At 38.3% G+C, this 22,839-nt stretch overlaps 1 protein-coding gene across 1 annotated transcript in view; it reads right to left on the bottom strand.

Moving 5' to 3' along the window:
• PDE6C (phosphodiesterase 6C) overlaps positions 1-22,839 on the bottom strand; it is a 36,987-nt gene that overhangs the window by 1,353 nt on the left and 12,795 nt on the right. Inside the window, exons 9-21 of the mRNA XM_019639109.1 lie at positions 21,537-21,686; positions 20,796-20,939; positions 19,495-19,563; positions 17,542-17,688; positions 17,194-17,301; positions 16,405-16,514; positions 14,588-14,675; positions 6,870-6,970; positions 4,429-4,536; positions 4,280-4,343; positions 1,661-1,735; positions 1,465-1,548; positions 886-1,042 (exon numbers count right to left, since the gene is read on the bottom strand). Coding sequence (XP_019494654.1) covers positions 886-1,042; positions 1,465-1,548; positions 1,661-1,735; positions 4,280-4,343; positions 4,429-4,536; positions 6,870-6,970; positions 14,588-14,675; positions 16,405-16,514; positions 17,194-17,301; positions 17,542-17,688; positions 19,495-19,563; positions 20,796-20,939; positions 21,537-21,686 — 1,405 coding nt within the window. The remainder of the gene's footprint in view (positions 1-885; positions 1,043-1,464; positions 1,549-1,660; positions 1,736-4,279; positions 4,344-4,428; positions 4,537-6,869; positions 6,971-14,587; positions 14,676-16,404; positions 16,515-17,193; positions 17,302-17,541; positions 17,689-19,494; positions 19,564-20,795; positions 20,940-21,536; positions 21,687-22,839) is intronic.

Raw genomic sequence — 22,839 nt, 5'->3', positions numbered from 1 at the left:
TGCTTTCTCTGACAGTTATAGTTGGATAATCAGTTGTTCATTTATTGGCTTAATATCCAGCTTCCCCACCAGATGTAAGATCTGTGAGATAAGGACCCCATCTTTCCCCAGGGCCTGCCTAACACAGGCCTTGTACAGAATAGACAACCAATGAGTACGTAAGTGACTGGATATCAAAGAGTCTGAAACTTCTTATTCTGTTGAAGGACATCCTGAACCTTTTCAGCAGAATACTTCCTCCCTCTATGAAGTCTTTAAAATACCACTAAACACAATAGAATCTTCTAAAAGGAATGTTGTATCTTCTGTTGTACAAGGCCTTTCCAGATAGATACAATTTCTTTGTTAAACAGGAATTGCTTACACAACCTTGAGTGCTGAACTCTCAAGACAAAATATGAGGTCATCACATTAGCATTCCACTTTAAAGATAACATTTTGAGACATCTGATGTACTAATAGTTGATCGTAAGCATCTTAACAGAGGCTTTCTGAATATGTTAAACCTAACGAGTAGAAATTTCATCGGGGAAAACAGCATTGTGTGGAGACACTTGAAGCGCAGGCTGAGTCTTAGAGTACCTGTCAGTCACCTCATCCAGCTGGCCAGCTTTGCTTTACATGTAGGGCTTCCTTAAGTCTCCCGAGATCTGTAAAACCTTCTCATTACATAGAAAGGAATATTAAGCTCAGAGATGTTAAGCAAGTTGCTCAAAGTCTCAAGCTAATGCACAATGTTGGGACTGAAATTGTTTGCTCACCGAACCCTGATCCCACTGATTTCTGTGGTTTTCATATTCTTTCTAAAAACTCAGTGTTCTGCAGAGGTACCTCAGCAGCCACCTTCTAGAGTGGATGAAGCAAGAAGTAAAAAGTCCATCTAACCTTTTTCGATCATGTTTCCTTCTTCCTGCTTTTTCACCTCTTCTTCAGTTACTCTCATCTTTGTCTCATACTCATCAGCTAGGGATTTCCATTCCATTCTGTTATTCTGAAGACCACTCAGCATAGGTGTGACTTCTTTGTGAAACCTTGAGAACTCCTACAGAGAAATGTAGAGGTCAAAAACTACTTAATGTACAGCTGAAACTAATTCTAAATAATATGTATTTCATAATAAAAAATAATAAAAACTACTTAAATTATATGGTTGATATTCAGTACTTTTATATGCAGGGGAACCGTAAGGAATTGTGCTCAGAGCTGCTAGGATGAGCTTAATTCAGTGCCTTGGAAACGGGGAGAGAACAGCCTACATTAATTAGTCTGTTCAATTTGCTCACATCTGAGGTCTCCTTTTATTCCAGCCCTGAATGAGAGATCAGGATACTACCTCAAACTACTTTGGAGAAATAAGGACACCACAATGGCTTTCCATGTGGGTGCCTTTTTTATTTGGGTTATAGTTTGAAAGAGTCTCATCCAGATGATTATGTATTTCACTCAAATAATTTGCTTACTTACCTTATATACAAAAGTACAAACAAAATCAATAAATCCAACTTGAAGTTTAGGTAGTTCATCTTTTTTGTTTCTGTCCATCATAGGCTAGAAAGAAAAATAAATCCTTTAAAGATCGTTTTCTCAAATTCAGTGAACAAAATAGACAAATTTGTATCAATTTTTAATAAGTAGTGCATTTTTATGACAAGGTCTTTACAATAGGTTGTTGCTGCAGCACTGTTCTCTCCAAATCTCCTTGTTCCCAAAATTCATGCGCAACCAGAAGTGCTACCTGCAAATAAGAAAAATTGGGTTCATGAAAGCAACTTAATAAAGAAGATGCATTTAATTAGCATGAGTGATGTTTAAGGATAGGGTTCATAGTTAATGTTTGGGGTACTGCCATACCATATGCTCTTTGGTTTTAAAAAATGTCATTTACAGATTATGTTGAATTGGGGAAGGGGAATTTCTCTTCCTACTTCTGTGTTCCGCGCTCATTCTGAGAGTGCCTACCTCCTATCTGCTATTGCCACCAACCCTCAACAATAAAAAGAGGAGATGTTTAATTCCATTACATAATGCTTCAGGCTCTAAAGCTTCCCAGATCCTCTTGTCCTGCTTACCTGTTAGCATCTAGCGTCTATCTGCATGTGTGCTTGTACACATGCTCTCACATGCACATAGCTTTATTTGTTACAGTGTGCCGATATTTCAGGGTTAATTTATATAGCTTTTAAAAAAACCAATATCAAGTTCATTGAACATCTACTAGCCTTACATTGGCATGAGCCAGGCTTGCCAAAAGGAATAAGATATAACCATTTTCTGTAAGATGCTCATAGTCTAGTGAAGACAGTCACGTGAACAGAGTGGTTAGTGCTATAATAGAAATGGTATGAAGTGCTGTGGATCAAGGAAACGAGAGTAAAGATACGTTTCATAAAGGAGGGAGGTTACACTTGTGCTTTATCATCAAGGATGAATGGTAGTTTGCCAGCTAAACAGGAGAGGGAGACTGTGCAGAGATAAAATTAAACGTCCAGAGCTTACATGAGTAGGAGCTTAAGAGTGTAGGTGGTGACATGGGAGAGAGTGATGGGAAGTGAACGGGGGGGGGGGGGGGGGCGTGTATGTTAAGGACAGGTAGTGAGTGGCCATGTGAGCTTTGCTGGGAAGTTTGAACTTGATTCTCTAGGCCAATGGTTCTTATTTCTTGAGCCCTAGGGTTTCTCCAAAGTGCCCTAGTGGCCCAAGGTGGAGGCCAAGAGAGACTGAAGCTAAAGTAGTGTTGCTTTTTTTCTCTTTTATAAAGTGTTTCTCCCCCCTGCTCCCCCTCGCCCCAAATCCAAGTCAAGCTGTTGTTCTCAGTCTAGTCGTGGAGGACGCAGCTCACTGGCCCATGTTGGTATTATGACCATTGCTCTCTCTCCCAGCTGAGGCATCTGGTCACCATCCATTAGACAGCCCCACTCATGGTGGCTCACGGCAGTTCACGGCAGCTCACAGCAGCCTAGCTCCAGGTGGAGCCATTGCTCATAATCTTAGCTGTAGAGGGCACAGCTTACTGGCCCATGTGGGAATCGAACTGCCAGCCATGTTGTTCAGAGCTCGCGCTCTTACCAACTGAGCCAACCAACTGCCCCTATAAAGTGATTTTTGTACAACTTTTTGTGGGGGGAAAATAGACTTTTTTTTTTAAAGGTTGAAAACCTCTGGCAATGGAGAATTTAGACAGCTTTTTAAGCTGTGGAATGGCTGAGCAGGCTCTATTTATAAAACCCAACAGCAGCTCCGAGGAAGAATGGGGAGTTAGTGATGAGAGAGCATCACTTAGGAGGCTATCACCATAGTTCTGATGAAAGTCTGAACGGAGGTTGTAGCACAGGTGATAGACAGGAATGATTTTGAAATGGAGAAGCTGGACTCAAGCAAGACGCTAGGTTGCTGGCCTTGCTTGGGTGGTTGTGTGGATGAATAATAGAGGAAGAAGAACAGGCACATCAGGGCGGAAGGAGCACAAGTCTTTGGCTTTGGACTTGATGGTTCTAATTATTCTATCTTTACAAATACATATAAATACATATAGTACTATATATCCACATTTATAGTTGAACTCAGTGAATTCTGGCTTCTCTTCTGCTTAGGGTTTTCCCAAGAAATTACTGAGGGAAAAAGAAGCTTCTTTCATGCAATTATTAGTAAGAAATCCAGTGGTAAACTAGTGGCTCCCCACTCTCAGCTCCCCAAGGTTGGGGAGAACTCCCATGGAAGGCACCCTTGAACACAAACTCAGGGCTTTCTAATAGTTTACAGCACATTGAAGACGAGGTTGTAGGAGCAAAACCACCCTTGATAGAGGAAGGCACTACTGATTCATCCTTGTCTTGTGCTGATTTATCACCTCTACTGAAAAAATTCAGACAGTCCCTGAATAATTATATATAAACATTTCACAGCCTGTTCAATGATAAGGAATTCTTTCAAGAAGCATTTTCTTTCAGTATTCCCTCTGCGTGTCTTGGTCTGGGGCCTGATCAATACTGTCTTACTGGCATTTGTGAGCTCTTGAAAGCTATTTGCCTTTCTTCATTAACGGAAACCCAACAGGGAACATTTTATCTTTGTCTTAACTCCTCAAGTTCCTCTTTTTCAAATTATAAACCGATTGAGAGGACAAGTTCAGGGTAATGAAAGATAATTATAAAATATATAGTCATATAACTGATAGCTATAATAAAGTTCTGAGATTACCAGGTATCTTCCTATTCACTTTGACACGGGACCTAGACGGTGCCTGAGAGTGTGGCAGCAAAGAGAACATAACTGGACTTGCCTGGCTTTGTACCTCCCAGGGCTTGGTTACAGCTGACAGGTCACATGCAGTCATCATCATTGCCCTTTGGAAGAAAACAAAAATTGTTAAAATAGACATACAAAATAAGTTATTTTTGCCAAAAGAGGAATAAAATTCTGATCACTCACATGATAATCTCTTTTTTGGTTGGATCAGCAGTTACGTATCTGATGGCCTCTTCTTCAGTTTCCATATTTTCACAGGCATCAACAATTTTTTGAAACATGGTTCTCTTCCTAAAAAAAAGATATAGTTGTGCAATATTTTTAGCATATCAGATCAGAGATAAAAAAGTATGTTTAATATGTGCTTTTCAGATTTCATGTTCCCACCTTGCATCCTTTGTCCACATTGTGGATCTAAGGGGTCAGGGGAGAGGAGAAAAGGGTATATAGCTCTGTAGCCTTAGCATAGCAAGGGTTTAAGACAAAAAGCACAAGCCATAAAGAAAAAAAAATTGATAAGCTTGAAAATGTTGTTACATGTGACAAAAGAGATCATAACATAAAGGCCACAGGCTGTCATGCGATATTATAATGTAGAAAACCAAGAAAAAATTGGAACCTAAAAAAATGAAAAGATGTCCAAGCTCACAGATAAACAAGAAAAAACAGATCTGAACAATAAGATACCATCTTACACTCAGTTTAACAAAATAAATAAATAGATTTAAATGTGCTCAGATCAAGAGTAACCCAGAAAAGGACTCACAGAAGCTCTTGTACACAGCTGGTAGGAGTTTAAAGTGACACAATGCCTTAGGAGTGCAGTTTTGCAATGTTTAAAATTTAAGATATGCAAACCCTACAGCAACCCATTTCTAAGTATGTACTTTAGAGAAACTCCCATATATCTACAAGGACATATAATGTAGTATTATAAGTAATAATGAAAAGTTGACAGTCTAAATGTCCATGAATAGAAGAACGGCTGAACTAATTATGATATGTTCATACAGTTGAATATACAGTTAAAACAAATGAATTGGATGTCCATTTACCACCAAGGTAAATCTTAAAAAAAAACCCCAAAAAACATGCATGAAAAAAGCAAGTTGTAGGAAGGTATGTACAGTATGATACCATTTATGGAAAATGAAAAAAAACTTCACTTGGGCCGGCTGAGTGGCTCAGATGGTTAAGAGCTCACTCAAGAGTTTGAGCTCTGAGCAACAGCGGTTCGAGTCCAGCCCGAGCTGAGCAGCCGATGAGCTGCCAACAGGTAGCAGGATGGCTCAGCTTAAAAAGCAAACAAACAAACAAAAAAACCCCTTCACAATACCATGTAAAAACATGGATAGAAAGGATGAATACACATCAACATCAAGATGCTGGTGACTGTGAGGCAGAGGAGAGGGAGGTATTCATGGTGCAGTAGGGGTGGGGTGCCCTACTTGTATCACTTGTTTGCTCCTTAAAAAAAATAAGATCTAAGACAGATATGGCAAGATCTTAACTTCTGTTAAATCTGAGTTATGGATATTTGGATATCAATTATATTATTCTAAGCATCTGTCTTAATGTTTGAACTATTTAATAATTAAATTTTTAAGAAGGATCAGAGAGGCACAATTTGATACTGCACATCCAGGTCATTAAATATTTTAATTCTATCTCTGGTTCACCTTTTTCTAATCCATTTTCACCAAGCAACTTTATGGTTCCTGATAAGAAAATATGCAGAAGCTTGCAGTATCTAGTCTCCTTGGGAACTATTATCATAAATTATAGGCTGGTGCTCTGCTGGATATGTCAGAATTCTGTGAGCTTGGTTAGTATGCGTCAGTATCATCAAGATTGTCCATCTCCCTGACTGACAGGATCAAATGTCAGACTCCAGACCACAGTAAATTCACCAGGACAAAGATCCACCTTGTAAGGTTTGGTGGCATCACTCTTCTGGTAAGGCACCAACCTTGCTGAATATTCTTCAATTTAAACATCTTCAGGGCCTGCCTAGTGGCACGTTGGTTAGGAGTTGGCTTGGGACGCTAGCTCTGAGCAGCAGGGCCCTGGTTTGGATCCCACATAAGGGCCAGTGACACTAAGATGGTGAACAACGGCTCGACCTGGAGCTGGGCTGCCGTGAATCACCGGTGACACCATAGGCTGCAGCCCCTGCTGCAGTGGGCTGCCATGAGCTATGGTGAGTGGCTGGCAGCCAGCATGAGCGGCCGTCCACTGGCCGGCGAGTGACTGCCTCACCCGGGAAGAGCGCAATGATAATACCAACATGGGCCAGTGAAGCGACGTCCTCCACAACTAGACTGAAGAACAAAAAAACAGCAACTTTTTTTTCCCTCCCCCAATTCCCCAATAAAATCTTTAAAACACAAAAATAAAGAAAACGTCTTCCGATAACAAACTACTTAATATCCGGGGCTTAGCTTTAAAAAATATGTTTCTAGATGTCTAGTAAATTCACTGTCAGGCATCTTAATGATATTCTGTTGATAATCTAAAAGGAAAATGAATAAATGTGTGTGTGAATAAATGCCTTTCAACTTCAATGCAATGGATCATTTATGGGAGGCAGAACCACACAGAGTATAAGGAAGTTCTGTACTTACTTGAAATATAAAGCCAGGTCAGTTGCTATTATTGCAACTTCAAACAAATGAATAACTGTTTCAAACTGGCGTTTATTTAGGTTCTGGAAGATGTTTAAACTCTGTAAGATGAAAATTCACAATAAAGTGTAATCATTAGTTTTCCTCTGATTCAACAAACAAACCAAACTATGCTTAACAAAAATAAAGATTATTCTACTATAGAGAGAAGAAACATTAGGTTTTTCACTATTTTGCTTTCAATTTTTATTTCTTGGATTAAGCAAACCTCTATGATTTGAGTAAGATTAATTTAAACTATAAAAATAGATATTATTAGCGAATGTTCATGTAATCAACATGAACATTGAATAAGTGTTTTCTCCCAGGACCATTTAAAAAACAACAGATTTAAAAATTTGCTTGTATTAATTAAAGAGCTTTATTAAAGAAGATCTGGTAGGTGTCCAATTGTTGACACATTGAATTAGCCACCAGGTAATTTCAAAATGATCATAGAAACCACTGGAAAACTTTCAAAAACTGCAAATTACACTAGTACTCTTGTGTATGTAGGAAAAATAATGAAATTCTCCCAAGTTGTTCTTAAAATGTTTCCTTGAAGTTATGTTTTACAAAGACTTAACTAGACTCCTTCAAAGAGTTTCCACTAGTAACCTCTTCACATATGGATCTGCTTCATTTCTTAGTATTCTAGCAAACCAGAGCAAGTTGGTCTAAATAGACCATTTTAGACATACAGGCCAAAGGGCAGATGTACAGTGGTTTGACCAAATGAAATACAGAAAAAGTCCAGTGGAAAAAAAGAGTAAATGGTCTATTAACCTATGGAGAGAGAGGGACAGTATAATGTAGAAAAGAATACGGAACTAAGCACCAAATAATAATAGCAAACACTCACATAATGCTTACTACTTAACAGGCACTGTTCTAAGTGTTTTATGAATACTCTTAATCTCAACAAACCACAGCACAGAGAGATTAATTAACTTGCTCAAGGTTAAACAGTGAGTACATGGCAGAACTGGTATCTAAACCAATGCAGCATGGCACTACACTGCCTCTCAACAGGGGCCCCAGGCTCAGTTCCCAGATTCACCACGTGGTAGTTGTGTAATCCTGGACACGTCACTTGACATCTGTGAGTATTTGCTTTCTCAAATGGGTATAATAACAGCTGCCCCACCTAACTGCCTAGCACTTAGTCTATGATCAATAAATATTTGTGGAATGAGACTATAACTGGGAATGCATTTTAAAACTGTAAATAGCTACAAAGGCTGTATCATTGTTACATAAAGTTTTGAGGCTAGCTTCAGGTTAAAACAGAATTGCAAACCCAAGACCAAATGTGGCTCTCTGTCATTCCAGGAGATTGAAATATTAGAAAGCAAGAAATGTACAAAAGTTCAAATTGTACTTACATACTATACTACATTTTATGAAAATCTTCACTTAAGTCATCTTTTTATAACAACTTCCCGGGCAAGAAAAAAAAGTATTTTTACACAGCAGATATAAATTATAGAAAGGGAAGCTGTGATTTTTTTGGTTAAAATAACGAGTTCATAATAGCAACTATAGTTAGTCTTTTTAAATTGACAGAGTGAAGAAATGGCTGTTGAACACGCCAAAGTACAATAAATGAAAAGAAAGCTTGTCTAGATCAAATTCGGCTTCTTACTTGAGACAGTTCACAGAGACCCTTGGACATATCCATCTATCATCTCTGAACCAAATCTTCTGGATACAGGCTATTTTCAACCTGGTCTGGATTAGCCAGGGAGAATAAATGAGGCATTTGTAATTTTAATCCCACTTAATCTGCCCCTCATTTTGGTACCATGGTGGCCTGCCTTTGGACTGGTGGGACCCAATGGCATGTTTATGTCAGTGAATCACTGCCTTTATTTGTTCATTGATGTGCATTTTTATGTCCCAAAAGTCATGTGCATTATGTGATTCCAACATATACTTTGTAGATCCAGTGAAACGTAAAGTCATCCTTGATTGCTGTGCTAGGGGGAAAAGTGGGGGGGCATGTGTAGAAATGCCTTAAACTTTTAAATACAGGAATGTTAAAACCACATGAAGACATTTTAATACTTAAGATGTTTGTATACTGAAAATTTGCTAGACAGTAGATTTCAGGGGTTTTCACCCCCCCCCTCCCCCAGGGAGGTAAATATGTGAGGAGATGGATATGTTAATTAGCTTGACTAGTAATTGTTTCGCTATGTATCTGTATATCAAAACATATACACCTTAAATATATGTAATCTAAAAAAATAAAGTTAAACAAAAAGTTATTAGAAAAACCAAAATAAAAACATTTTCGAATGGGGGTAGGTGGGAAACAAAACAGGCTGTTGAATTTAAATGATCCCTTAGGATAGAACTTCCTGTTGAATTTAAATGATCCCTTAGGATAGAACTTCCTGTCTCTACCAAGTGTCAGATTGTACAGAGTACATAATCTATAACCATTGACCAAATAAATCAATATTTATTTTTTATGCACCAATTATTTTAATGCATGTTACTTATATTTGTAAACCTGGATACCTGTTGCTATTTGCTAAATATACGTGTGTGTGAGAGAAAAGGCTACGTATAAAGAGAAATATAAAAATAAATATGACTAATCTTTTTGTAGTCCATTTAAGTCCTACCTTTTTCCAATCCAAAATAATGAAACAGCTGTATTAAAGCTCACAGACTGTCAAAAGGCCTTTCACTTTACAAAGTAAATCAATATTGGAGTTTTTAAAAAAGATGAATAATGACATACTTTTAAAATTAGTATAGTCAAAGAAAAAGGGTATACATTCAACTTTCAGTACTGCTTTTTTTATAGTTAGCACCATATACCTGAATTTCACTCTTACCTGTTTTTCTCACTCATTTTCAGTTTCCTAAAAATATGTACAAGTCTACTAATTGCAAAACCCTTTCTTAATTCTATATTCTTTTATATATTCTCTTCCTTTCATAGATAAGGTTTTTAAATGAGACACTCCTAAGTGGTTTCTCTTACGCTATAGCTATAGATTCATATAAAAGATCCTGCTTATGTTTTTGTGTTAGTTGTTAGAAAGCTCTTGACCAAATGGGTGGCCCATGTCTAGTAAATGTTTATACCTCACTGTGCACATTTTGGGCACATTTTGGGCCTTTACCATACTTCATCTTATTTTTCTTATTTTTCCATTAGCTCTCGTTTTCTTTTTCTTTACTGTTAAATGCATTTTTGGAAGCTCCATTAAATTTTGGAAAAAAATGAGGATTAAACACATATGCACATATGCAATGGTTTTTGTTTGTTTGTTTTTTAAAAATAAACCTAGAGCCAGTGATCCTTTAATTAGAGCAAGGAGTCTCCGGATGTGCACAGCACACAGGAAAAATAAGTATATAACCCCAAGACCCAGTTTGACTACAGAACAGCAACAGAGAAGTTGATGGAAAAGCTATGCTGAGATACATTTGTATTGACTCCAACTACTTAATCTCCTAGGACAAAGAGTAAGCCATAGGTAACAAGAAATGAAGGAAGGCAGACAGACAGCAATGGCCAGATGATAACACAGACAGCCTGTAATGCATCAGCTTTGCTCAATATGAGCCTCACCAATTTCTGGAGAGCCGCAATCAAAGAAGTGCAGTTTCCAAGACAAAAGAAATAGAATTGATGAGAGTGTTTGAGACAATAAAACAGGAAGCTGAAGATTTCCTCAGCTAATTCCTGCCCTTCTCCCATAGTATTCTTCAGCAGAGAGCTGGTTCCATTAAGGGATGAGTCATTTTCAAAAGGAAACAGCATAAAACCTCTGCATAAAGACTATAAGCACAAAAAGAAATCTATAGAGTCAATGCAATTCCAAGCAAAATACCAACAGGTTTGTGTATGTCTGTGCATTTGTAAGTTGACAAACTGATTTTAAAATTCATATGAAAATGCAAAGGGTTAATAAAAGCCAAGGCAATCTTGAAGGAGAACAAAGCTGGAGAATTTACAGTCTAAGAAATTAAAACTTATTAGAAAGGTATAGTAAATAACATAGTATTTGACAAAGGAGAAACCAACTGGCCAGTGGAACAACAGAGAGGGCAGACACAGCCACACCTACACAGCTGCCTGATTTATGACAAAAATGGCACTGAAGTATAGTGGGAAAAGGGTGACCTTTTGAATAAGTGGTGCTGTGTCAACTGGATTTCCACATGGGAAGAAAAATGTATCTTAAATCTTTACCTTACATCATTTATAAAGTTAATTTGGCAAAGGATTGTGGATCTAAATTAGAAAAATAGAACAATACCACTTTTACAGAAAAATATTTCCACAGTCTTGAGTAGGCAAAGATTTTTTTAAGAGGAAAAAAAAGGGGCCAATTTTAAAAAAATTGATCAACTTGGACTATATTAAAACTAAGACTGATCATCGAAATCCATCATTCAGAGAATAAAAAGGCAACTCAGGGAGAAGATATTTGCAATACACATATCCAACAAAAGACATGTAAAACAGAATATATAAAGAATTCCTACAAATCAAGTTAAAAGCAAAGTCAAGTAACCCAAAAAACAGAACATCAAAAGGCCAATGATGCCTGACCACTGCACTGTACACCTGAAGCTGAAGCTGAATAATAATAAACGTCAACTATAATTTAATATAGATACATAGTCATAGGGTGTGAGTACAGCATAGGGAATAGAGTCATTGAAATTGTAACAGCTTTATATGATGTCAGAGGGGTAGTAGATTGGGGGAAAGGGGTTATCACTTTGTGAGGGGTGTACATGTCCAACTATTATATTGTTTTGTACACCTGAAACTAATAATTTTAAAAAGGCCAATAAACACATGAAATGGTAGCTCATACGAGTGTAATCCATAGTCAGGATAAAACCTGATGGAAAGTGATTAACATCAAGACATTCAGGTACAGCCACTAAAAAATGACGAATAAAGAGTCGTAAGATCATCTATGCAGAAAAAGCAATTCACATGCTAGGGAGAAAATCAGACTGACCATGTCTACCTCTTCAAGGCAACGCTTTAAAGCCAAAAGTCATTGGAGCAATGTCCTCTCATTTTGACAATTATTAAATCAATTTTAAAACTACGTAAGCGTGTAACATTCCATTTATTCTCCCGAGGACGGTGCTGAAAACGTGGTGTAGACACAGGTGCAACGGCGCAAGAGAGGAGGCCTATCTCCCAGCCCCATTCCAGCTGGGCCCCACCCACTCATGGAAAGAGTCTATTTTTGTTCTCCCCCTACTATTAAAATGGCGACAAAAATACATCAATTCTGTATGTAGCACACCCAAATAGGTAGAAGTGGCTCTGATTCAATCCAGGTGAGGTGAAGCCACAGAAAGGGCAGGCAGTTCTGATCTTCAGGGTGGTACCTGCAATGCCCGTAAGAGAAGATCGCCAACAGGTATCCATGGCTTGCTGATAACCATACACAAGATATTTAATTTCTTCTTCGTAAGATGGAGTGGGTACAAAAAAGCACAAATAGAATTATTGTTCACTTTGTAGTGAAGTGTTTTGAATAATAAAATGGTTCTGCGATTTATGCTGAGCAATTTATTTTGTCATTTCTACAATATGTTATAGTATTAAAATGTATACTCTTACAAATTTGACGAACAACATTTTTCCAGCTAGCCACTCAGGTTAAAGGGCAGATTTATGTCTGGTTAGAACACAGGTGGTTATAGTCCTCAAAGCTGTGAATGCCACTCAATTGGGATAGGAGGACATTTTATATCAAAGCCTTATAATCTGCAAAGCAAAATGTCTGAGTCATGCCCACAAAATGGCAAAATTGCTAGATAAATCTTAAGCATTTCCCTTATTTTTTTAAAAAAGGGTTTTAATGTAAATATTTCCTTTATACAAAAAAGTAAATAAAAGAACTGCGTTGTCCCCCAAAAATGTATACAGAACATCTGATGGCTAAAAATTTTATTTTTTTCAGCATTCAATTTGCCCGCTTATAAAAAACTCTGAGATTGCATTGCTTAGCGACTCTATTTACAGTCCTTAAAAGTCTGCAATTAGCAGGTTGAATAGCATCGTAGACAGGTCCTTACCAAGAAGGTAAAGATTACTGAGATGCAATATTCCTTTTTAGAAAGAATAATAAGCCTTTATGTAGCCATCAAAACCAGTTCAGACTGCTGAGTAAATAACTTTAAAACAATTAAGATGGAAACCCACAACTCTATTATAAACTCTCAAATACTAGAAGGGAAAAACATACAAAATACAAGGATCCTTCCAAATGTTAAGCATTTAAATATTTGGCTGTAGTTTTTAAACACATTGTCCTGTAGTAAGTACATGTGAAATTAAATAATATATTTGACACGATCTGCCTGTGGTATCACATAAATCAGTGGGATGTATAGAAAATTCTTACCCAAAAATATAAGATTGTCCCGACCAGTAAAACAGAGACTCATAACAAATTGGATAATAACAATTTACTGTCTCTTTCTGAATTACTTTCAATTTTACACCTTTTAATTCTCACAGAACAGATACTATCATCATTTTTATGGCATAAATCCTACTTCATGGAGAAGTTCTGGCTGTACATCAGAATTATTAAAGTTCTTATTGAAAATGCAGATTCCTGGACCCCCACCCCAGAGAGCCCCATCAGCATGAAAAGAAGCCCAGGATCTGTTTTTAACAGCCTGCCCACACCTGCCCTGCTACACCAATAATTCTGTCACAGTTGGTCTGGGTCCCCATGTCTGGGCGCTGCCTTAATCATAGGCTATTAAAAACACTCAAGTCATTTTTTTTCTTTTTCCATTTTTCTGCCTGGTCACTCTGCCTTATAAGTTTTCCCATCTGGCTTTTCATTACCTAGAAGAATGTAGTGTTATGTCTAAACTTGGACATATTTCTGTGTATCCTTTCCCCTGAGCCTTTAATAAAAGATCATTATCGAAACAGAAAAGCTTCACTCTCAAGAGGGCTTACTTATCCTAATGAGCAGGTGTGATTCTAAACAAATTCTTTATTATGACTAAACAGTGTTCCCCTCCATCTAATAAATGACTCCTTTTCGTTGTTTTTGGTTTGGAACTTTCTCAAGAGATTTTTTTTTTAAGTATAAGTATAGATTGTATACACAACTTTTCCACTGCCTATATGCTCCTTAAATAAAATTGAAAAAGGGAAGAATGACTACCTCCCATGGAAGGACATGATATGTACAAATCAACGTGAATTCAAGACCAAACTCAAAGCCATTTCCTGCATAGAGCCACCCTGATCCTGTCTGTCCCTGTCCTCACCTATGCCCCACTCCCTCTGGACCTCTCAGTGCCTCTCTAATGGCACTTGTCCTATAGCTCGATTTCATGCCATTTTTCCTCTTTACATGTATACATACTTTAGGATGGCATGGAGCCCTTTCACATTCACCATAAGCTTTTTCTTCTTTCTTCACAGACCCGTAGAGATTCTGTGACTTTCCCTGGCTCTTTTCTCCTTTATCTCAGCTACTTCCAACTTGGTTGTTCAAAAACTGTTGCACTATAGCAATTTCTGTCAATTGACTTTAGTAAAGGTGTCCACTGTCAGCCTCCATAACTCAAAGCCATCCTCTTTCCAAGCATTTCCTGTGGGTTAGTGTTTTGAATCAGAACCTGTGAGCTGCCCTACATAGAGGCTCATGTACCTCGTCCTGCAGGAGAGTCTTGCTGTACTCCAGGTGGTGCCTTTCCAAAATAGAAGATCCATGAAGCTTTGCTAACGGAGATGTGGATCTAGGACAAGAAGGATATGCCATTATAGTAGCTGTTTGAAGATGACACATAAGTCTATACAATATAGAATCTTGACTATCTGAGGATTTTTTTCATTTCTTCCACCTCCTTCTCCCTTAATGCCTGTGAAATGGTCAAAAGTAGCATACTGGAAAATAATTTTTTTAGATTTAGAAGATGAGAACATGCTCTTTTAAAAAAATCCTTTAGGGCCGGCCAAGTGGCTCAGCTGGTTAAGAGCTCACTTGGGAGCATCAGCTCTGAGCTGCAGGGCTGCGGTTCGGATCCCACATGAGGGCCAGTGACACTGCCCTCTACAGCTAAGATGCTGAACAACAGCTCAGCCTGGAGCTGGGCTGCTGTGAGTCGCTGGCGACGGCGTAGGCTGCAGCCCCTGCTGCAGTGGGTTGCTATGGGCTACCATGTGTAGCCAGCAGCCAGCATGAGCGGCCAGCAGCCGCCGTGAGAGGCCGTCCAGAAGCCGGCGACTGATCTGCCTCACCCGGGAAGAGCGCAATGATGGTGCCAACTTGGGCCCGTGAAGCAACGTCTTCCACAACCAGACTGAAGAACAAAAGGACAGCAACATGTCTGTTCCCCTTCCCCCAATTCCCCAGCGCTGTTCCCATTCCCCAATTCCCCAATAAAAATCTTTAAAAAAAAAAAAAAAGAATTTCCAGGGACCAAAATGAAAATCACTATAAACTTCTTTCCTCTTCCAAGACAGTGAGATAAATTTAAACTTAAATACCCCATTTGTTAATGGTTAGGTCACAGCTTTGGGTAAGTGGGGACCTCAGTGTTTGCTATTCTATCTTTCTTCAATTCTTCCTGTTTGAGACGGGGAAGTGACATAAAAAATAAAACGGTGAAAAGAGAAAAGATGGAGAGAGACTGAGGCCAAAGGTCTATATAGATAATGTGGAGACTTTGTTATGGAAATTTGGAATAAATAACTCTCAGGAAGGAAGACATCAGAAATATGGGTGGCAGCCTTAGTAGAGAAGTTTCATTTTATTTCAGAAAGAACAGAACTTTAGGGCAGAGAGTAGTTATTAACAGGTCACTAACGGGTCTGGGAAACCAAATAGTCTAGTTAGGGAACAATTTAGACTATGTCTAATCAATTGATCATAACTTTAGCATATTCAAATGCCTACTCTGTGTCAGCACTGAAGATTTTTAAAAAAATTAATAAAGCTCAATTCAAGTAAAAAAGAGTGGTATCTTTAACTCCTTTGGATTTAAAAATATCAGTCAAGAAATGTTCCTGGGGAACTAGATATTCACCCAGTCTGAAAGTATTAATAACGCGTAACAGATTAATAAAAAGGAGAAATGTACCTTTGCATAAAAGAGATCGGCTAGACATTATTCACAAATAGTTTAACTTAACCTCATAGATAATGGCACAAATTAATATCATGTGTCTCTAGATGCAATGCACTGAGAAGGACATGACATCATCTATGTAGAATTCCTGCCCAAAATGTTTCCCCTGAATCTAGTAATTTGGAAACAGACAAATCCAAACTGAGGCCTATTCTGCAAAACAACTGGCCTAGACTCTAAAAATAGCAACCAAAAAATTGAGTAATGGTTCCAGATTAAAGGAGATTAAAGATACTGACAACTAAACCTGCTCACAAGGTGCTTTTCATTCATCCTCCCCTTAGACACCTTTAAACGTCATCAATGTATGTCGACCTTGCCATGTGTGTTCACTTACTTCATCTGATACAAATTATTGGTGCCTCTGTGGTCAATGTCATGGCAGAAAGCCGCAGCAAGCATGGCAAAGGCTTCCAGGTCTGTGTAGTATTTCTTTAGTCTTCCTGTCTAAAAAACATATACCAGTATGCATGTACATGGACTAATACACCTTTACAGCACATGGAGTCAGGCCTACTTGCAACAGAGAAGGGGACCTGCTGTGTTTTTAGAGCAAGTTGGCTTTATTTCTTGTTGAGTATTATAATTCATTCTAGCCAATTACAAAACCCAGCAGGATGAGAGGGTAGTTGAGGGGAGTAAGTGAAAAGCAGAAGGGATTAAGAAGTACAAATTGGCAGTTACAAAAGCAGTCATGGGGGTGTAAAGTACAGCAGAGGGAATATAGTCAATAACATGGTAATAACTACGTATGGTGTCAGATATATGGTGGGTACTAAATTTATCAGGGTGATCACTTGGTAAATTCTACAAATCCCTAACCACTATGTTGTACACTTGAAACTAATATAATATTGTATGTCAACTGTAGCTGAAAAAAAAAAACCCAGCAGGTAACAGCAATTTCCTTTAAGGAGGCAAGCATGTGATTGTCAGAGTGATAATCCAGCCAAGTGCCCCAGGATACCCACATTGTCTGGCATCATCTACAGGAGAGTTTAGCGTTTATGGAATTATGTTCTTGAATTCCAAAATTACTGATCTAAGCCAATGGACCATCTCCAGGTCTCACCATGTTCAAAAGGAAAATGTGCAGGTTTGCAGTGATTGACAGCTCTGTACCTACCATCAGCAAAGTGAACATGGTCTGCCCCACATTGAACCCGTGCCGCCAGTTGTGGTAGGTGACGGAACGGTACCCTTTTCTCACGGTGTACATCCATCTGGTAAGAACCTGTTACCGAAAGAAGACAACACCGTTCAGACTTTGGAACAGAATGCTAAAGGTTAGGAGGTCTGTGACAATCTTATCTACAAAGATCAGTGGGTCTTGTTTACAGGGGTTAAGCTGATATATTTACAAAGTTAATAATAATTTAAACTCCAAACTAAAGTTAATCTTTTGAACCACAGGAAACATTAGAGAAGTACAGCAGCAGAATCACTCAGTATTTTACACTAAAGACCACCTGACCTCTACGGGCACTTTGAATTTCTCCACCACGTTTATTTCAAAAAACAGTCGTAGTCCACACTTAATCAGCCCGTGCTCTGTAATGGGGAAGTCACTGAAGCGGAAGTCATACAGGTCTACAGCCTTTGGGTCTGGCAAGTCCTCCTTCTGTTGAAATAAGGACAAACTGTGTCAGATTGCATTCACCTTTTTTCCCTTTAACCTCACATATTCAGCATTAGGTGTAAAACAAAATTACAATAAATGGATACCACATGCAATCACGGAGCCTTCCCGTGCCTGGCACGGGATTATGGACTTTGTGCATAGTATCCTCACAACAGACCTGCACAACTATCCCCACTTTCCAGGTGGTGAAACTGAGACTCAGCTATAGTAAGAAACTTTCTTTTCTTTTCTTTTTTTTAGTTTTAGGTGTATAAAACAATATAATAGACATTTACACCCCTCACAAAGTGATAGTCCCCTTCCCCCAAGCTACTACCCCTCTGACATCTTATATAGCTGTTACAATACCATTGACTATCTTCCTTATGCTATACTCCACCTCCTGTGACATATATATATATATATATATATATATATATATATAATAGTTGACATATAAAATTATTCTATTTCAGCTCTTTCGGTGTACAGCGCAGAGGTCAGACATCTACACAGTCAATGAAGTGATCCCCTTGATAAGTCCAGTGCCCATCAAGAAACTTTCTAAGTGATGGGATTCAATTCCAAACCTGACTGTAGTGGCTATTTTTTCCCCCTATGATACAAAATAAAATGGTTAGTTGCCTCAGTTTTACCCATTTTTAATACTCAACTTCTCATTTTCCCTATTCAAGAAATATTCAGTAAATAGTAAATGATCGCTTCATTCAATTCTATTGTATTTTCTTTACATGCTCAGGGACACTTTCCCATGAGACTGTGAGCTGTGCAAGGGTGAGATCATGTCTCTCTTATTGGCTGTGGCATCTGTCCCAGCACCTGCAGCGCCTGGGTCTAGAAATAAGTGCTCTAACCCTCGTTGTAAGGGGAAAGCTGAAATAGACCATCCCTAAAATCAAAATCCAAAACCAACTCAATTCACCTGCCAGAAGAAAATCTAGCCCTCTTTGCAGAAAGATAATATCGTCCACAGCCCCTACAAGTTTTTATCCACAATGTCCAGTTTTCAATGAAAAAAATATGAAGCAAGCTTTAAAATCAAATGACTGAAAGCTAAGAATAAAAATAAATAGTAGAACCAGACCTATAGGTGACATAGGTATCAAGATGGAGAATTTAGGCAAAGTAGATAGCATGATGAAAAGTTCTAAGACAGAGCTGGAATTAAAAAAAAAATGTTAAATGAGCGTTCTAGAACTGAAAAAGATAACCTCTGAAATTAAAAATTTATTGGATGGGTTTAATAGTAAACTGTAGAAAATGGGTTTGGGTAGGTTTAGTAGTAGACACAAAATATTAGGATTAATGAACTGGAAGAGAAGTTAGTTTCAACCAGAAATAATAGGGGTGGCCCAATAGGTGGACAATAGGAAAAAAACTGAATCCCTGCAGGCTCCAGAAGAGAAGCTAGAGATGGTGGATGATAATTGTGCCTAGAAGGGTCTATGTTCTCTGTAATTCTGTCATGTCTTCTAGGGTGGCCATGGTGTAATCCACAGCTATTAAAATAAACCAGTCCATAATACCTCTAGAGTCTATGCCTACAGTCTCTTTTGCTGTAGCCTAATTTAGTTGTGATTCTAAATTACCTTTGTGGATTGGACTGTAGGGGACAAAGAGAGGGAAAAGCAGGGAGCTAGATTATCTGTTTAGAAGAAATATCCTTCCTTTTTAGCTTTGAAAGGTGCCAGGGAAGAGGAAACTCAACACTTACTTGAAAAATGAGAAAGCATGTCCTAATAAATTTTATTAAAAGCACATTAAGGATAGAAGTAAAACACTTACCAAAATTGTGACAAGTTGTTTTTCTTCACAGTCTTCAATCACATCGATATTTAACTTTTCTTTAAATCTCTAAAATGTAAAAATGATAGAGGTGAAATTTCTATAAAGGAGAAGATTTCTATCTGATTCCTCTGCTTTTAAAATCACTTAAAACACATTTAAAGTATGCTCTAATGAGTTCCATAATGAAGATGCATTCTGGCTACAAAGAAAACCTACAGCACCTGAGTATGGAGAGTTTCCTCCAAGAAATAATTGAATGTGATTGATTTTTCTATTCCCCCCAAAATGTAACAATGTAACTGTAGCTGGAGAGAGAGAGAGAGAGAGAGAGAGAGAGAGAGAGAGAGAGAGAGAGAGAGATGGGTTGTTTGTATGTAGGTAAGAAAGAAAGAGAAAAATGAGTGGCTTACATCTGCTTTTTTATTAGTATATAGCAATTTCCCTTTATTCTCCCCATCTTCAAATCTCAAACTCTTGAGTCATATTTTCTTAACTCTCAAATCACACAGCAAAACTCAAACCAAAAAAACACCCCAGCAAAACTATACTTATGCACACACTCTAAAAGCTAGGTAAATAAAAAGAATAGAAATAGTGTGTGTGTGTGTTATTTTCCCTTCAATTGGTGGTAATTAGAATACTGTTAGCAACTATCTACTTGCTCCCCCATCATCCATGATGTTGGCTTTGGTCATGTTTGGCCAATGAGAATTTCAGTGAATGTGATATGAGTAAAGACTTGAAATGTGCTTGCACAGGAGGCTTGCTCTGTTGCACTTTTGTCATTATCATGAAAAGAACATCTATCAGGTAGCTGCTGATCAAGAAAAATGAGAGAGACACATAGAGAAAACCAAACTCACAGCTTGAAGCCAAGCCCAACCAAGTTCAACCCACAAATGCATGAGTGAGAAATAGATGCTTATTGTTGTATCCCACTGAGATGTAATAGTTGCTATGTAGCATTATATGGCAATAGCTGAATGATACATTTCCCTTCCTGGAAATACTTTTTTTTCCCTTGCTAACACACTTGAATCTAGACATCACTACTCCAGCTCCTACAGACCCAGAAGCTGTTTCTTACAAAGGGCTATTCCCGCCAAGCAGCCTGGAAGTCAAGCAGGGTCCGTGTACACAGGGCCACCCAGGACTTCCCCGAACACTTTCTTCTGTTCTTGCCCTCGTTAGCTCAGGACTAAACCTATTCTCACTTGTCGACCTCTGGGAAATTAGGTGAATTCCAGAGCCCTGGTTAGATACCACCCGATGCCCACAGGCCTGAGTTCTCCACTTACCAAAATAGACTTGATTTCATCAGTAGTAGCTTTGGTCTGGTTCATGAGCATTTCCTGAGCTATGTCCTTTCTGTTTCCTAGCTTATTCATTTTCTCATAGGTGTCAGTATTTAAAAGAGACCATCCAAGAAATTGCGTGAGAGTCTGAAATGGATAAAATGTGATTCAATTCTCTAAAATCAAAGGAAAATTGATTTGGAGGCAGCAGTCTGCATGCGTTCCTATCAATCGATCTCTCTTCCACCACTGACAACCCAGTTCCTTGTTTTAATATAAGAAAAAACATACTTATAATGCCCCAGACAATAAAATAGGCTGAGCCCTTGATTTTCAAAGTGTACCATGCACCCTGAATACATAATTATAATAGAAGAGAGAAATTACAAGAATCCAATATAATAAACATGACCTGAAAATCAGAGAGAGGGCTGGGGTGAGAGCGAGAATAGAGAGAATACAAGTGGGGTAGGGAGAGAGGAGATACAAACCTTCTTTCCCAATTTCCTAGTATTGTAGAGAATTTCAATTAAACCAAAAGTTCATACTTTGGTAGAAAATATTGCAGTTTATAGAAGTCAGAAAACAGAAATGACACAGCAACAACCTATTGACTGCAACCATGTGTGACTCATGTCTGAATTGCCCTTCAGAAATATTATTGCAGAAAAACAAATCACTATGCATTTTCTGTTGTTATTTCATGAATTTCATTTACCGCCATTATTTTATAATTGCACTTACCTCAGTAATGTGTTCATCATACTCATCAAAAGGTTTTCCATCCTTCCTGTTGTAAAACGTAGCTACTCCCACAATATCTTCTTTCTTGTTGACAATAGGCAGGGACAAGACATTTTTAATGACCCAGCCAGTTTCATCTACAGGTCCTTTCTACAAGCAATAAAGACACTTATGTTACTTTTTAAATTTTTTTTATTTGAAATAATTATAGATTCACAGGATGTTGCAAAAGAAATGTACAGAGAGGGTCCATGTACCCTTCACCCCATTTTCTCAATGGTAACGTCTTGTGTAACTAGAGTACATTATCAAAACTGGGAAATAGACTTCGGTACAATCCTTGGAGCTTATTCAGATTTCACCAGATCTATATGTATTTGTGTGTGTGCGCGCGTGTGTGTGTGTCTGCATTTGTGTGAGGCTCTATGCAAATTCATCACATATGTAGATATGTGCAACCTCCACTAGAATCGAGCTCCCTTGTTTCAGCCCTTTATAGCCACATTTCCCCCAGCCCCGCTTGGGTTCTTTTTAATTTAAAGAAAGACTTGGGTATCAAATACACAATTCCTATGTTGTGACAGAACATGTCTAAGATTCTTGAGCCATAAAAGTATACTAGTACATTCAATTAAGTGTACTGAAACACAAGTGTCGGTACTATGACAAGCCTAACCCCTTCTCTGTGTCTCTCCAGCCCTAGGGATGAGAAGCATTTACCTCTGTGTCACCTCAGTGTTTCCTGCTCACTTTTCTGTCCTCTAACACCTGTTTAGCTAATTCCTTAAATTTTCTCTGTTGAAATACCTAGTGTCATTTCTGTTTTCCTGACTGATCTATCAAGATAGTCTTTTGTTCTGTGATGTGGTTTCATTTAGTAAACATCTGCCAAGCCCCTGTGATGTGCCAGGACCTGGGCTAGTTGCTGGGAGTACAAAGATGACTAGGTCACTGGCCCTAACCTCAAGATGACAACAGTCTAATGAGAGATGTAGACACAGAAGATTAGGAGTGTTTCTCAAAGTGTGGCCCCAAGGACCACGTGCAACACGTTTTTTTTAAAAAAAAAAAAACTTGTTTCCATAGGATATGAAGAGGCATTTCTCTAAAAAGGACATACAGATGGCCAACAGGCATATGAAAAAATGATCAACCTCACTAATCATTAGGGAAATGCAAATAAAAACCACAATGAGATACCATTTCACTCTGGTCAGAATGGCTATCATCAATAAATCAACAAACAACAAGTGCTGGTGAGGCTGTGGAGAAAAGGGAACCCTGGTGCACTGTTGGTGGGACT

Source organism: Hipposideros armiger, unplaced genomic scaffold, assembly GCF_001890085.2.
Source record: "Hipposideros armiger isolate ML-2016 unplaced genomic scaffold, ASM189008v1 scaffold_42, whole genome shotgun sequence".
Taxonomy (NCBI): domain Eukaryota; kingdom Metazoa; phylum Chordata; class Mammalia; order Chiroptera; family Hipposideridae; genus Hipposideros; species Hipposideros armiger.
The sequence above is the reverse complement of the archived record's forward strand: the minus strand, read 5'-3'. Positions and strand labels throughout refer to the sequence as shown.